Source organism: Diplotaxodon limnothrissa, linkage group LG18 (genome assembly GCF_057381915.1).
Source record: "Diplotaxodon limnothrissa isolate DT_005_m linkage group LG18, D_limnothrissa_male_GT1.1, whole genome shotgun sequence".
In the NCBI taxonomy this organism is placed as follows: domain Eukaryota; kingdom Metazoa; phylum Chordata; class Actinopteri; order Cichliformes; family Cichlidae; genus Diplotaxodon; species Diplotaxodon limnothrissa.
Window position 1 is genome coordinate 25300259 of NC_140613.1, and position 17350 is coordinate 25317608.

The 17350-nt window shown below is 43.3% G+C and overlaps 1 protein-coding gene across 1 annotated transcript in view; it reads right to left on the reverse strand.

The window, feature by feature from the left end:
* Nucleotides 1–13443, reverse strand: part of LOC146613752 (complement factor H-related protein 1-like) — a 28146-nt gene extending 14703 nt beyond the window's left edge. Inside the window, exons 1-4 of the mRNA XM_085377702.1 lie at nucleotides 13341–13443; nucleotides 13080–13259; nucleotides 12449–12628; nucleotides 12191–12367 (exon numbers count right to left, since the gene is read on the reverse strand). Coding sequence (XP_085233828.1) covers nucleotides 12191–12367; nucleotides 12449–12628; nucleotides 13080–13259; nucleotides 13341–13395 — 592 coding nt within the window. The 5' untranslated portion in view covers nucleotides 13396–13443. The remainder of the gene's footprint in view (nucleotides 1–12190; nucleotides 12368–12448; nucleotides 12629–13079; nucleotides 13260–13340) is intronic.
* Between the last annotated feature and the right edge of the window lie 3907 nt (nucleotides 13444–17350).

Consider the following 17350-nt stretch of genomic DNA (forward strand, 5'->3'; position numbering starts at 1 on the left):
CATTAAATAATTTGCAGCACCAAAAGCATCTAAAACAAAGCTTATGTCGATATTACTGTTCCAGGCTTCAAGCAGATGTGGATTATAGCCGTTTATCCAAGAGTCTTTTGGATCACGCTTTAGTATGATCGTACTCCTCATGTTCATTTTATTCAGGTATCTCTCATATTCTGCATGTGTCAACTTGCATCTTTCCAAGAGCTGCTCTAAACTCATGGAAGCAGTTTCAGGTTCATTCAGCAGCTGGTTCAGTGGTCTGAGCTTGTTCTTTGCCGTTTCTACTTCCAGTGCATCATCCTCACTGGGTCTTGTGATCATTGTCTCATTGCAGGGTGGTTTGGGAAAACCAAAACGGCACCCGGAGCTTAAACTCCTAAAGCACGTCTTTGTGTGGTTCTTACTGTGTTTTTGCACTTCTGTTACTTTTTTGTACAGTTCAGGTTGTTTATGTGGATCAGGCAGCTGAGCTGTGATGTATTTGTTTATAAAATCAAGAACAGTTTGCTCATCATCCTCCTCAAACACAGGAGCACCTTCTACCCACAGGAGGCAGTGTATGTGTGGGCTTCCTCTGTGCTGAAACTCAACTCTGTAAAAGTAGTCAATGACTTTGCCAAGTGGCTCTGCGGGAGATAAGAGTAAATCTCTGAATAATGCTTCAACTCTCTTGTCAAACATGCGCATTGTTGTGACAGGATTGCTTCTCAGGATGTCACACTTTGCTGACCAGTCGAGTCCTTCAAAATTCACTTGTTCACCTTGCTGCCTTGTTATTGCCTCGATCACTTCAGGCCAGCGCATTTCAGCAGCTGAAAATGTGCAAAAGAACGTGGGAGTTCCCAACTGTCTGATCATGGCAAAAAGATCTCTTGTTGTTTTCTCCCAATAGGCTGGGGTTCCTCTCAGAGGCTGCATGAATCTCACTGCATCTTTATTTCGCACCAGTTTCTCCACCTCATGTTTATCTTGTAACATGCCTGAGGTTATTTTTCTACCATCTCTGGTCAGAGGCTTTGCCTTCCTTAACTGTACTGTCATGCTGGATGTAGCCAAGTGTATTTCAGTCACAAACTGTGCAAAGAATAAATAGTTTGTGTCTTTGGCAAAACGATCATCAATGCAGAAAAGTCTTGATTTGAAATACCCACTGGGGGATACTTTGATCAGCCTTCTTTCATCAAGTGTGTTTTGGCCTGTAGGAAACTGCACAGGGAAGGCCATGGCCTCCAGTTTAGGTGTTTTGAAAAAACTTATTGGATTGTTTCTCTCTGCAGGAGCAACAGAGTAGATTCCTTCACTGAAACATAATATCTCCTCAGCCACATCAGGGGGCTGCAAACAGGACTCGAGTGCAAAACCACCATTAGTCAGTCCATCTGCTTGCTCTGAATCATCTCTCATCTGTTCATGCGATTGTTCACCATCACAGGGTAACGTGTCAATGTCCTGTTCATTTTTATTTTGTGCTTCACTCAGTGCATTTTTCTCACAGCTGTCAATTTCCATTAAATCAGCCTCATCATAATCGTCCTCATTCATGTTTTCATCATCATCATCATCATCATCATCATCATCATCATCTTCATCAGGAAGTGTTGGATCACACAGCTCAGCATCATCTCTGATGCTCACATCCTTATACTGTGGGTGAATCTGCTTGAGTTTATGCAGTGCTTGCACAAGTTTAGACCAGCTTACAGTCTGAAACAGCTGATGACCTTTGTAAGACAAGCGTCTCTTCAGTTTTATTCTCATGACCTGAGAATTAATTCTCAATCGAGGCAATGCTTCAACAGTTTCCTGTACCTCGGATGGGACACAGACCACATTTCCTCTAATTGCTCTTTGTCTGCCTTTGGGAAGAGGAATGATCTTGGCAAATGGTATGCACTTGGCTATGAGATGTCTCTCCAGTATGTTGAGATCAGACAGTTCAGGTGGAGTATCAGCAAGATCCAGTTTATTGGCAACAGCAAGTGCTGGCATGGATCCATTTTTAAGATGATCGTGGCAGGTGTGACAAATCCACTCTCTCTTTCTCTCATCGGGAACATTGCACTGCTCATTTCTGCAGTTTTCATCACAAACATGAACAAATCTTCCAGTCAAACATGTTGCAACCACATGTGGGTTTTTGACATACTTTGACCTTGTGCAGGGTCGCACTTGGTTTGGAAATGAAGCCTTGAAACAGACAGTACATGGGTATGATGGTCCAGCTTTGATTTGTGATTTGAACACAGATATGGCCTCGTTGATCGCACTGTTGTCAATCTCTTGGGTTTGTCTGTTCACCCATCTGTATTTCCTTTTTATTTTCATGGCACATCTCATGTTGTGCATAATCCTGAATGCAAGATTACTTTGATACCTGTCTCGCATTAGTTGTTTCATTAGTTGTCTGTGTCTTACTCTGAATGCATTGTCATGTGCATAACGCTGAGTCACTCGAGATCTCTGTCTCTCTCTGAATTCAGGGTTTTCTTGATACCTTTTAGTTATATAGTTTTTTTGTTTTTGTCTAAATTCAGCATTGTCACAGTAGCGTCTTTTAATATATTGTTGTTGTTTCTTTCTAAATTCATTGTTCTCACAGTAGCGTCTTTTAATATATTGTTGTTGTTTCTTTCTAACTGTAGCATTCTCAGAAAAACGTTTTTTAACATATTGTTTTTGTTTCTTTCTGAATTCATCATTTTCACAGTAACGTCTTTTCATATACTGTTGTTGTTTTTGTCTAACTTCAGGATTGTTTTTATATGTCTCGCTTGTGCAAGATTTTTTCTTTTCTTTGTAATCTTTATTTGAAGCGTACTTTTGTTGTTCTTTCCTTTTTTGGTTTTCTTTTCTCTGATTTCTGGGTTTCTCTGATGCCATTAATCTTCTTTTCATTTTGTGCCTTTGTTGTTTATTAACTTTTTTCAGTTTTTGTAAAACTATATCAGAAAGGTCACAGGCAGCAACATTTGTTATGGCAGCATTTGATTGACATGAAAAAGCATCACTTGATGGAAGGAAACTTAATTCACTGCATAGTTCTTCAGTTGGTATATTAGGAGGTTCATTCTGATCTTCATATGATGTGAACTGAGTCACGTGGACTTCTTTTTGTTTCACCAGTGGCGTACAAATGGACATTTGACAAAAGATATTTTCAGTCGGATCAGTGGTTGTGTTTCTCCTTGGAGTAGAGGAGTTTGCTTCATCAACAGTTGTATCAGAGTGAGTAGGTGCCACAGCAGTGGCAGCTGTTGGTCTGCAGACTGTGTCTGTGATAGTATCACTCAGGTTGACTGTGCTCATACTGTAGAACTGCACAGGCTTCAGTTCATAGTTACAAGAGGGTGATATCTCCATCATTTCATAAGAATCTTGTAGCCTCTTAATCATGTCACTGAGGAGTGTGAATTTCAGCATCACAGCTGTACCACGATTACGTGACTGTAGTAGTAGAGGAAGACCACTGGGTGTTCTGGAGTGTGGGTCAAAGAAACCATATTTGCCTGATGTGGATCTGAACACTGCGATACACAATCCACTCATAATCAGTAAGGCATACTGCACATCTGACAACAGGCAGCTCAGTCCTGCTTCTAAGCTGAGAAAGGTATCTACTGCCTCCTCTGGAGGTTCTTCAAATGTCCCATACCGGGAAGGCTGTGTCATGTTGACATGATACATAGACCTGCGAGCATCAACTTTGTCTGGCAGCTCATCGGTAGCCAAATGAATATTTTTAGGAAATCTTTTCTTGGCCTCTTTGTACATCACATCACCTTTATCCAAGACCAGATTAAGGTCAGCTGTAGTCATGTTTTCATTCTCATGAAGGAAAGCAAGAAATGTGAGTGAGTTACATGTGCACTGCTTGTTTCTAGAGTCTCCATATTTAGGATGAGCCTGGCTGCGAGATGCACAGACATGTATAACAGAGGGCTGGTTTTCAAGGTTCACTCTTTCTGCATGAGATGGTCCTGCCACATCACTGTGACAGCCTCTTTTCAAAAAATCAGCATAACCCACCTGTGGGTCACATGACACCTCATGTTGTTCATTAAATTCATGCTGCAGTCCACTCTTTACAGCATCAGCATAAGATACCTGTTGTACATGTGCAGGAACATGTTGACCTGCCTGTTTGACACTGTCAGAATTGGTCTTTGTAGACACACTGTCTTCTGCAGAGCTCTGAGGAAAATCAAACTCAGCTTGTTCACATGTTGGTACTTTGTGAAACTCATGAAACTTTTTCCAGCGTTGTTTTGCAGCTTGTGACTTTTTCTGCTTCCTTGGCATTTTCACACACCTGCAAGTGTTTCTTAGTCTTTAGAAAATATGTTCACAAGATAAGAGTGGCACACACCAGGAGATGTTGTCTTTGTTTGTATATTTCAGTTTTTATTTGTCTTAAACAGTTGTCTTTCGTTTGACAGTTTGTTCTTCAGTTGAGAGAATATTATGCACTCTCTTTATTGGCTTGGCATTTTTCAGCAGCAAGCCAAGAGTGAAAAACAGGTAGAGAGAAAATTTAGAAGAGAGAACAGACAGAGCAGGAGAGACACGGCTGGGAAATCACAATCAAACCGTGAATTAGTTTTCTTTGTTTGTTCAGTTTGTTCTCAGGTAGAGGCAATATATGCACTCTTTATTGCTTTAATGGCTTGGCGTTTTTCAGCAGCAAGCCAAGAGTGAAAAACAGGTAGAGAGAAAATTTAGCAGTGAGAACAGACAGAGCAGGAGAGACACGGCTTTAAATCAAACCGCAGATTTTTCTTTGTTTGTTCAGTTTGTTCATAGGTTGAGGCAAAATATGCACTCTTTATTGCTTTGTTGGCTTGGCGTTTTTCAGCAGCAAGCCAAGAGTGAAAAACAGGTAGAGAGAAAATTTAGCAGAGAGAACAGACAGAGCAGGAGAGACACGGCTTTAAATCAAACCGCAAAAGGATTGTTGGTTTGGCAAAATTTCTCACAAACCACAGAGTGAAATACAGATGGAAAGAAGGCAGAGACAATAGGTGGAGCAGGACAGAGGATAGAGGGGTTGGGGGGTTGGGATGTGAGAGAGAAGACTGGAGATCTGGTCCTTGTTCTTCTTCTTCTTCTACACACTCTGAACAAAAAACAAGAAAAAATAATAATTTTATTAAAATTATATCACATGGTAATTGTATGAACTAAATGTGACTACTGCAAAAGGACAAAACAAATATTCAAGCTAAACTGTTGTCGGCTGCCATGTGCAAAAAGTTGCATAATTGGGCACTTTTTAAAAGAATAAATATTTAATTAAATTCAGCAATAATATTTTTAAATACAAATATGATTGAGTGAATCATTAATTAATCACATGTAGTGTGACTACAAAAATGTACGAAAAAAATATTTTAGCCCAATTGTTAAGCTGCACTTATGTGTATTTATTATAAAATTGTGTTTAAAAGGTCTAGCACAAAGTTTGAACCCATCACTTTACAGCTTATATTAGTCATATTATTTTTTTATTTTGGTCTACTTCTCTTACAGTATGTGCACACCTACCAGGCAAAGCACAGTGTCAGTCAGGTTCCTGAAAGAAACGAGAAATAATACGTTAGTTGTCTGTACAGTGTTATCAGACTAACAGAAATACAAAGCCCACACGACATGATACACTGAACTTCTAGTCAGCAGGGTAATTATAGAGTAATATAGCACACCAACTGATACAGCAGTCATTTTACAATTCAAACTAGTTAACTGAAGTATTGCCACTTATGTAAGGCTACTGTTAGACTGTTACTAGCCTTAGCATTGCTGCTAGCGCTAGCATTCCGGCTAGCATTAGCACTTCAGTTAGTGTTAGCATTGCAGCTAGCGTTAGCATTGCAGCTAGCGTTAGCATTGCAGCTAGCGTTAGCATTGCAGCTAGCGCTAGCAATGCTGCTAGCGCTAGCACTCTTACTATTAAAACTGAGCCACAATGGCAATAATAAAGCTAATTTCTTACTTTTGTCTCACTGACCGGCAAGAAATATCACAGGAATATTATTTTTGTCAGTTAACAACTGCTAAGGCTAGTGTTAGCACTATAGCTAGCGTTAGCATTGTTGCTAGCATTAGCATTGAAGCTAGCGTTAGCACTGCTGCTAACAGCAAAACGTAATAAACGTATATAAATGATAGCGAAGGTTATTCTTTTTTCTTTCTTTCTTCTTTGAATTGTTTTTAACTCTGTTGGACTTGATATGTGAGTTTAAATGTCAAACATGTATTTTTTCCATCATAAAAATAAAACACTGCAGTACTGAGTGTACTGTACTTACCACAGCAGAGAGCAAAGCGGAATGACGACAGTTGGTCCAGTGATAGGTTAAAAACAGATGAGGCGTTCAGGTGGTGCTTGGAAATTTGATCATCAGTTTGAACAGCAATAATGAGCATATACATGTCTGTGTGTTGGTCTCTGTGTGTGACAGACATAGAGAGATAGAGGGAAAAAATACACTATACTAGTGTACAAATTGGTCCTTTTTGCCCAAGTATAAGCGAATGAGTGACATACAGAAAAACAGGGCAACTGGCATTAAATGAGCAAATAAAAAGTATTAAATCTTGAACTGTTTTGTGGGTTTTATTTTAAGACTACTTTGAGTGTATTCGTGGGGAGATAAACTATACAGACTATAAACAGAGACATTAAATGAGATTAGGTTAGTTAAACGTTAGTTAAAAGGTGGGAAAATTAACTACAGACCGATAGATGCTGAGAGCTTTAATTATCCAGTCAGAAAGGATGATTTTGAAGTCATCAACTGACTCCAACTGCCCAGATCTGAAAAACCTTTGTGCCAATCACAATGCTCTACTTAGTTGGCATATACTAACTAGTGACAAACTATTAATCTGTGGCAAAACCCTGTCAAATCTGTCTTATTGTACTTTTGAAAAAGTTAATCTTACTACAATCTAACATTTTTAGGTTTAACCTTGGCAGAGTGAGAGAGAGCTTGTTAAGCAGGCAGGTGTGAGCCTGGTTGCTATAGTGACAATGGCTCCATACACACGACACAGACATGCACCTCACTTTTGCTGCTTAAAATGAACAGAAAAGTCAGGCCGAAACAAATCGTTCCCAAATGAAAAGTAAAAGTCGTATTGACAAAATTCTTTCACCGTGAGCGACAGCAGCTTCTAGTCTACTGAATTCTCAGTTTTCATGCCTGTGGAGTTTATTATATGGACGTGGTGACAGTGGAAAGACACCATACTCTTCTGATTTTCAAACGAACCTTCTGAGCCATTTTAACATTAGAGTCTATGGAAGAGTTGGAGGGAGGAGGCTGCGCATTGGTGACATTTATGAAAGAACCATAACACCTAGTACAATAGTAAACACATTGGATGAAAGAGGACAGCGATGGCTACGTTTTGAGGGTAAAATCATACCTGTAGAGCAAACGCTGTGGACACAGCAGCAGTTTTAAAAAAGATTTTAAGATTAATTTTTTTGCTCCTCTCACTCTAGCAGTTGAGCTGTCTCACTCTAGCCCCAACATTCCGTCCCATACACACCCATTATAAACTCTGAAACGGGTGAAAAAACATCATGAAACTTAAACTGGAACTGAAGAAAAAGTATAATAGATATTGAAAAGATAAATACAAGTTGAATAGTTGAATGTCTTGTCTTCGTTTTAAAGTTTGAATGGTGGCTCTATGTCAATGTATGTGGAAGTAGTAAGAGTTTAAAAATGAGTAAATTGAATGAGAATTTGAAGGGTCTCCCCATTGAAATACATGGGAAATTTTTGTTGAATAAAGTTGAATAAAATTAAAAATATAAATGTTAAAAATGAGAAAAATAGAAGCAGTGTTGTCCAAAAGAATAGGAATCTAACGGTGTTTGAATGGTTTTTCTAAGTTGAACGGTTTTGAAGGAGTAGGATTACAAAAAACGTACGGAATAGATAAAATATAATAATAATAAAGATTAGAAGAACAATACTGTGAATGCTTTTCAAGCATTCACACTAATAATAATAATAAAGATTACAACAACAATACTGTGAATGCTTTTCAAGCATTCACACTAATTAATGTCAAAAGTGTTGGGAAAAGTGATTTTGTTATGACTTCTTCTCAAATGAGATACAGCAACTATTTCAGTCAGACTTCAGAGCTTTTCATAGTTCTGAAAAAGCTTTGTTGAAGGTGATCGATTATTTGTGACTCACATTAGATTCAGGAGATATCACAGCCCTCATTATTTTGGACATTAGCTGCTTTCTGCTTTTGATATTGTGAAGCACAAGAATCTTTGGGCTTGGCTCAAATGTTGGGTTGGATATAAGAACTTTCTCTGTGTCTGATGGTCAGTTCTTTAAATCTTCTGCTCCTGTTTCTTGGACCAGGACACCAAATGAGTGTTTTTGTGCCATCACAGACCTCTGACATTTTAAGCCTAAATATCAGTTGGACAAATATCTACTAAAAATCTTTGTTTAAATATAAATGTGTTAATAATATCTGTTTAAATTATTTCCTGAGATTATTTTCATGTTGGCTTAAAATAAAATATCTCCCTATGCTCTTACTGAATCTTCTGCATGCTTTTGGTCACTAACCAAAGCCAACACCATCATGAAGTAAAACAAATCAATAAACTTGTTCCTGTCTGCTTACTATAGTGTTTCCGTTATTGTTATTTATTAAATAATATTTTGGTGTGCATAGTAAAAGAACTGTTCTACACAGTTAGCAGACAAAGCAATACAAAGACGTCTCTGATGACGAAACATTTTATTCAGACCTCAGCCAGCCATCGACACTTTATGGATTCAATGTACACATCATGTACTGAGTGCATGAAAAGTTCAAATCATTTATGGACAGTTTGGTGTTTAGAGAACAATCAGCCCCAAAACTCGACAAAGAAAAGAAACATGTTTCATTGTTGCTCTGCAGGTTCTGGTTGAAGTGTTTCAGAAAGGTTGTGTTGTCAGTAGGATTCTCTGAATCTTCTGCAATCAGGCTGATTAAAACACAAACAAACAACAGCTGAGTGAAAAACATCAAGCACATTTATTTCAAAGAAACTATATTTGTTTGAAAATAAATCAAAGAATAACACTTACAAAATATTGAAATTCAGATACAGTACAGCCTAAAAAAGAAGCAGATAGTTTGTCAGTTAGAAGCTCAGATCCATAAACTTTATTAGTGAGGACTGATTCACTGCATTCAAAGATAAACCTACAGAGGAAAATCCTCTCTGTTCTTAAAGAGCCAGACTGCTTTTATTCCTCATGTTTTACTTTTATTCCACATTAACATTTGTTTAAGTTACTTCATTGTGTGTTTTGTAACCATAACAAACTGTTTTGTGGTGATTTGGGGGCAACTGGAACAAGTGTGGATGCTGCAAGGTTTGGAGGCCTATCTCCCCCTACCACCACTTCCCCTGCCAGTGGCGGACCCCCTCAGACATCGGTGCGTTGGTGGTTCTTTGTGTCCGGGGATGGGCGTCCAGGTACACACCGGCTCACTCCTTGGCGGCCGCTTATCGGGGCCTGGGGCTCGCTCGGGCCACTTCGGAGGGGGGGTGCCCCCGGCCTCCCGGCCTGGGGCTCGGTCACTCAGGCGCGGCTGGCTGCCGGCGGAGCTCACGGGCGCGTCACTGCAACTCCCCCTGGCTTCTGCTCCGCGGCTGCTGAGTGAGCCCTCATCTGGGACTCTCCTCAGCTCTTTCCGGGACAGTGGCGCAGCTGCCCCTCTGTTGGTCTTCCTTGGTCTCTTGTGTTCTGGGGGCCTCTGGATGTCTGGAGTTTTGATCTCCACACCTGCTTCACGCCCTGGAGGACGGGGCTGTGGCCCCCCCACACCCTCTAGCAGATTATTACATGAAGGAACCTTTTAAAAAACAAAAAACAAACGCGTCCATGCTCACAGGTGTACACACGGGTGATCACACCCACAAACTACACCCTTTTTGGCTCCTACCTCAAAGCACACTGTGTTCTGTTGATCTTATGTGCTGCACAATAATGTTTAACATTTAGTATTTACTGTCATATTCCCATATATCATTGTGATGTTGTTTATTCTATTACTCTTGTTCTCTTCTGCTTGCTTTCTTTTTTCTTTCTCAGCAGGTGATCCAGGTGATTGATATATGCATTTTTTTTCTCTGCCCGTTCTGTTGGTTTTTGTCTTTTGCCCTTCTCCCCCGTCCCTCTTCTCAGCTGTTTCTCTTTCCCTCTTTCTTTCTCCCCTCCTTTCCCCCAGTCAAGTCTGTCCCGTATTCAGTAAGTGAAAATAAAATAAACAATAAAAGGTGAATCAAATGGACCATTACGGCAAGGCTGGGATGGTCAGTTTGGTAAAGTAAATCCGTTGGGCATCTTTCTTTGCCTTTAGACAACAATTCTGATGGCAAAAGAGCCAAACGGGACAGGCCAAAAAAAAAAAAAAAAAAAAAAGGCCTTCCCCAAACCGCAGCACTATTCACACTTCCTTATCCCCCATCGCCCATTGTTACCAAGGATGTGGTCCTTGTTAGTGAAATCACTTTATAAACTTCTTTGACTTATAAATGAGTCCTGCTGCTAGCTGTACCTCCCTGATGTCCAGTAGTTCCTCTACTTGATGAGAACAGATAACTCATTAGTTATATGGTACATGCTGCATATATTTCATTGAGACATAGAGGTGCTGCGGGAGTACGCGTTGTCTGGCCCATTGCTATGGGCCATTCGATCCCTATACAACCGTTGCAAGAGCTTGGTTTGCAGTCGGTAATAAGTCAGACTTGTTTCCCGTGGGTGATGGGCTTTGCCAGGGTTGCCCTTTGTCACCGATTCTGTTCATAACTTTTATGGACAGGATTTGTAGGCACAGCCAAGTGGCGGAGGGCTTTTACTTAGGTGGCCTCAGAATCTCATCTCTGCTTTTCGCGGATGATGTGGTCCTGTTGGCTTCATCGGGTGAAGGCCTCCAGTATGCACTGGAACGGTTCGCAGCCGAGTGTGAAGCGGCAGGAATGAGGATCAGCACCTCCAAATCTGAGAACATGGTTCTCAGCCGGAAAAGGGTGGAGTGCTCACTCCGGGTCGGGGATGAGTTCCTGCCCCAAGTGTAGGAGTTCAAGTATCTCGGGGTCTTGTTCACGAGTGATGGGAGAAGGGAGCGAGAGATTGTCAGACGGATTGGTGCTGCGGCCGCAGTGATGCAGACGCTGCACCGGTCCATCGTGGTGAAGAGAGAGCTGAGCGTAAAAGCGAAGCTCTCAATTTATCGGTCGATCTACGTCCCTACTCTCACCTATGGCCACGAGCTGTGGGTAGTAGAACGAGATCGGGGATACAAGCGGCGAAAATGAGCTTCCTCTGAAGGGTGGCTGGCCTCTCCCTTAGAGATAGGGTGAGAGGTTCAGCCATCCGCGAGGGGCTCTGAGTAGAGCTGCTGCTCCTCCACATCGAAAAGAGCCAGTTGAGGTTGTTCGGGCATCTGACAAGGATGCCTCATGGGCGCCTCCTGGGTGAGGTGTTCCAGGCATGTCCCAGCAGGAGGAGGCCCCGGGGCAGACCCAGGACACGCTGGAGAGATTATATCTGTCGGCTGGCCTGGGAACGCCTTGGTATTCCCTCGGATAATCTAGAGGAGGTGGCTGGGGAGAGGGAGGTCTGGGCTTCTCTGCTTGGGCTGCTGCCCCCGTGACCCGGCCCCGGAAGAAGATGGATGGATGCATGGATGGATGGACCCTGTCTGACACTCTCTTCACCTCCACAACACTATACACATGTGCTTGCTTTAAGGACATTCCTATTCTGTTTCTCTCCCAGGCTACTTCATGGTTTGAGTCCACCCCCAATTTTCATTTGTATTTCTTTTGTGGCTTACTAACTGGTGTTGTTCTATAACTAATGATTTGCAAGTCTTGTTTGTCAGTCAAAATAAAGAAAGATGTGTGAATGAGTGTTTTCAAAACATTGCTACAAGGTATATCTATATTTTATAAAGAGAATAAATAAATGGTTTAATACTTCCTCTGTCTGCAGGTTGAGAGGAGTTATTGGTACAAACTTGTCAATAATGGTGCCTAAATGCTCTTCCGTGAAGATCAAGTCACACCATTGAGCTGTACTACGTGGCTACTATATTATTATAATATTATGTTATAGTGAGTCAAGAATTTTAACTCATGACCACTTACTGCATGTTGGCACTGGTGTCCAGTATCCCTGTATACAAACAGATTTCTCGGTGTGTGCAGTGTATCTGTCTTCACACTCATACTGCACTTCTGAACCTGGTGCAAACACTTCCTGGTATCCATGAATGATGACTGCATGGGGGATTTTAGGAGGTGCACTGCATGCACTCATACTTCCTGTAAAAATAAAAAGTCATGAATAGAAGCAGAAAAAAAGTGTTGAACAGCTAACTGGAGTCAAACATGTGGCAGACTTACTCTCACAGACTGGTGCAGAGGACCATTTTCCATTTCCACAGGTAGTGGTGTTGATCTGGTTTTGGTGCTCAAATCCTCCATCGCATGTTATCGTTAGTGTACTTCCATCCTCATACCAGCCATTTGAGTTTTCAGGGTACTTTCCATTGGGAATAGTTGGTCCAAAACAGGCGCTTTCATCTGAGGAAGAACAGACCAGAGTCACCATCAACACTTTGAGATTTTACAGAGTAACTATAATTACAACTTTCTGATTGCGAACAGCAACATGCCGCATTAAATGTTGTGAATAGTTAATTCAAGGAATTACTGGAAGAAAGTTTTCGTTATTATTCCTTGTGAGAGACTGAAATTCCTAGTTTGTAATTCTTAAAAAATACGATAATATAATTTTTTTATACTTGACACAAAAACATTAAATTAAACTTCACAATTCTTCAATTGGATTTTATTGCTTTTTATATTTATTTACTGAAATAATCAGATTTCATCGTTCTTTTTCCTCAATTGAGTTGATTTTTTTTTTTTTTAGCAAATCTAAACTAATTACATTGTTCCTTAAGAACAGAATTTCATTTTCATCTTTGGTAAAAGATGGTAAAAGAATTCACCATTCCCGGGACTGACCTACCTATACATTGCGGTTCATGAGACCATTTCCCACGTTTACAGGTACTGGTTGCCCACCAACCCTCCACTACAGGTTTATATCCGTTATCACAGGAATAAGTGATCGTGGTTCTGTCAGAGTAAGTCTCTTGTCTGGGGAGAAAGTTACCATGAACCAGTCTGAGAGGATCACAACCCTGTGCTGATGTACAATAAAGAAAATTGTTTAAAATCCCACATAAGTCTCACATTTACAAACTATAACAGAATTGAATCTTCTTACCTTGAAGCAATCCAGGAAACAAAACGAGGACAAATCCAAGAGTCCTGAGACACATTTTGCAGCAATGAAAGCACGATGTGAAGGCAGAGTAAAGAGCCGTGTTCTGCTGGACGAGTTAATAATTGTTGGGAATTTCCCCCAAAGAACTAAGAAGTCAGGACACAGTAAACATTGCGCTGAGTAACTCTGGCTCTGGTCCATATTTCTTAGACATATGTTGTATAAACAAACTATTGCTGTCAGTAGATTAAAAAAAACAAACCTTAATTAATCTCACAATTTTCTGTAATTAATCACGATTAATGGCATATACTTGATCAACAGCCTGGTTGCATATACATTTTTTTTCAACTTTATATTTAAGCTTGTAACTGACATTTATGCAATATAATGAAGTAAATGCAGAATAAACACAAAGAATGTATGCTTAAATTCAAAGAGGATTTGTGTAGTTTTCTTCAATCTTTTAGCACAGGTTCTCTGCTGTGAAATATACCTTAAAAAACAACAACTATGTACTAATAAGTAAGTATACACTAATATTTTAAGCTGGAGGTGCTTCGGTGAAAAGAAAATTCCTTCTTGCACAACGTGCATAATACTTTATGTTGGTCGATTGTTCCATCTTGTTATGTTTTTAAATACTCAAATTTCCCATTGAGAGGGCCAATGTGCGTTTATCATTTTCCATATTGAGTTGATTGGGTCAGCTGCCCGTTAGTGGCATATTGAAATATTGACTTTTTTTTTACCAGTAATTTATGTTCTAGAATCGATTCTCGTATTAAAATATTGATATTTTAGTACTTTTGTCACGGAAAAGAGGGACCCAGGCGCGGTTCTTGCTCACAGAAACACAGTGCGTTTATTTACAGTGAAACAGACAAGTCCAACAATCCATTCAAAAGTGCAATTTTCCAATCGTGCTCGTCCCTTGCTCCCAGTGCGTTCCGTGTAGTAACTCCCTTCGTGTGTGCTCCCCAACTCGCTTCTCCGCTCGCCCCTCCTGGAGGAAGAAGGAAAATCCAGCGTTAGCCACACGCTAGCCGAATAACACACTCACACTGCTCGCACAGACTGTACCAGTTCGGAGTAATAATCCCACGTCGACTGTCGCCGTGAGTCCAGGTTAAATACCCCTTTCTAGCCTGGAGGAATGATTACCAACCACTGGTCAGGTAATCAGCTGCAGGTGGGCCAGCAACAGCGAAGGGGGACTCCCAATGACGACAGTCGCCAGGACACGCCTCTCCCACGGCGCGCACTTCCGTAAACAACCCCGAGGGCCAGGGAGGGAGAAGCAAACACATATACAGAAAACATAAACACAAGCAGGGTCGTCCGGAAAGGGCCGTCCGACCGTGACAGTACCCCCCCTCTAATGGGAGCCTCCGGGCGACCTGGCAAACTTGTCCGGATGCCGGCGGTGGAATTCTCTCACCATGCGATGATCGAGAATGGCAGACCGCGGCACCCAAGAACGTTCTTCCGGACCGTACCCCTCCCAATCCACCAAAAACTGAAAGCCCCTACCGCGGCGCCGGGCATCCATTATGCGAGTAATGGAATACGCCGGGGCGCCGTCGATAATCCGGGCGGGTGGCGGGGGCCCAGGGGGCGGGCACAAAGGGCTGGTCCGGACGGGCCTAACCTGAGAAACATGGAAGACGTTATGTACCTTCATAGCAGGCGGAAGGGCCAGCCGGACCGTCACCGGGTTCAGGACCTCCTGGATGGCAAAGGGGCCAAGAGACCAGGGGGCCAGTTTCTTGGACTCAGTCCGAAGAGGGATGTGCTTGCTGGAGAGCCACACCCGCTGGCCGACCTGATAATCCGGAGCAGGAGTGCGACGGCGATCCGCCAATGCCTTGTTCCGCTCGGCCGTTCTCAGGAGTGCTGCGCGCGTGGCCCGCCAGACCCGACGACAGCGCCTAAGGTGGTGCTGGACCGAGGGAACCGCCAGCTCTCCCTCAGAGATGGAGAGGAGAGGGGGTTGATACCCCAGCGACGCCTCGAAGGGCGAGAGTCCAGTTGCTGATGACGTGCTGGCGTTGTGGGCATACTCCACCCAGGCCAACTGCTCGCTCCAGGTCGCTTGGTTCGATGATGCGACGCAACGCAACATGGCCTCCAGCTCCTGATTGGCCCTTTCGGTCTGACCATTAGTTTGGGGGTGGAACCCGGAGGACAAACTGACCTGAGCTCCCAATTCTGCACAGAACTCCTTCCAAACCCGCGAGGTGAACTGAGGGCCACGGTCGGAAACGATGTCCTGGGGTATGCCGTGGAGCCGAAACACATGCTGCGTCAGTAACTGGGCCGTCTCCAAGGCAGAAGGGAGCTTGGGCAGAGCAATGAAGTGGGCAGCCTTGGAAAAACGGTCAATAATGGTTAGAATGGAGGTGTTACCTGCAGAGGGAGGCAAGCCGGTGACGAAGTCCAGGGCGATGTGCGACCATGGGCGTTTTGGAGTGGGTAACGGTCGCAGGAGGCCAGAAGCAGGCGAGTTGGTGGTTTTGTTCCGTGCGCACACCGGGCATGCCGCAACATAGTTCTGGACATCGAGAACAAGAGAGGGCCACCAAAACAAACGTCGTAGAAAGGAGACCGTGCGATTTTTACCTGGGTGGCACGAAAACTTGGCAGTATGTGCCCAGTGAATGACCTGACTACGTGCTGTGGCCGGAACATATAGTCTCCCTTTTGGGCCCGTGCCAGGGTCGGGCTCCTGTCGCTGGGCGTCCCTGACCACCTTTTCAATCTCCCATGTTAGTGCACACACAATGCAGGTGGGGGGCAGGATGGGTTTTTCCTTCTCGTCCTCATCGGTCACGGGTGCGAACTGGCGCGACAACGCGTCTGGCTTAGTGTTCCTAGAACCGGGCCTGTAAGTAATGGAGAAGAGAAAACGAGTAAAAAATAAGGCCCACCTGGCTTGTCGGGCGTTGAGGCGCTTGGCTGCCTGGAGATACGCCAGATTTTTGTGGTCCGTCCACACCACGAAAGGCTGCTCAGTGCCCTCCAGCCAATGTCGCCATTCCTCAAGGGCCCACTTGATGGCGAGCAACTCCCGGTCGCCCACGTCGTAATTTCTCTCGGCCTGAGACAACCTGCGGGAGAAGAACGCACAGGGATGCAACTTGCCGTCGATCCGTTGGGAGAGAACCGCCCCCACGCCCGAATCGGACGCGTCCACCTCGACGACGAAAGGCCGGCCGAGGTCTGCCTGGACGAGGACCGGAGCTGAGGAAAACAGGTGCTTGAGCCGATCAAACGCTTGCTGGGCTGCGGAGGCCCACTGGAAAGACAACTTAGGAGAAGTTAGGTTGGTTAGAGGAAGGGCTACCTTGCTGAAATCCCTGATAAAGCGGCGGTAGAAATTGGCGAAGCCCAGGAACCTCTGCACCTCCTTGCGGGTCTTGGGAATGGGCCATTCCACTACGGCTTTGACTTTGGCCGGGTCAGCTCGCAAACGCCCCTGTTCCACAATGAAACCCAGAAAAGAAAGTTTCCACATGGAACTCACATTTCTCCGCTTTCACAAAAAGGCGGTTCTCCAATAGGCGCCGTAGAACCAGACGTACATGGTTGATGTGCTCAGTCTGCGACCTGGAAAAAATCAGAATGTCATCCAGATACACGAAGACAAAATGGTTAATAAAGTCCCTGAGCACATCATTAATCAGGGCCTGGAAGACCGCGGGGGCGTTAGTGAGACCGAAGGGCATCACTAAGTATTCGAAGTGCCCCAGGTGGGTGTTGAAAGCCGTCTTCCACTCGTCACCCTTGCGGATGCGAACCAGATGATAGGCACTCCGAAGATCCAGTTTGGTGAACAGGACTGCCCCCTGTAATAGTTCGAATGCCGAGGCCAGCAGGGGGAGTGGATATTTATTCCTAACAGTGATCTTGTTCAGCCCTCGAAAGTCAATGCAGGGACGCAGGCTCTTATCTTTCTTCTTTACAAAGAAGAATCCTGCTGCTAAAGGCGAAGTAGATGGGCGAATAAT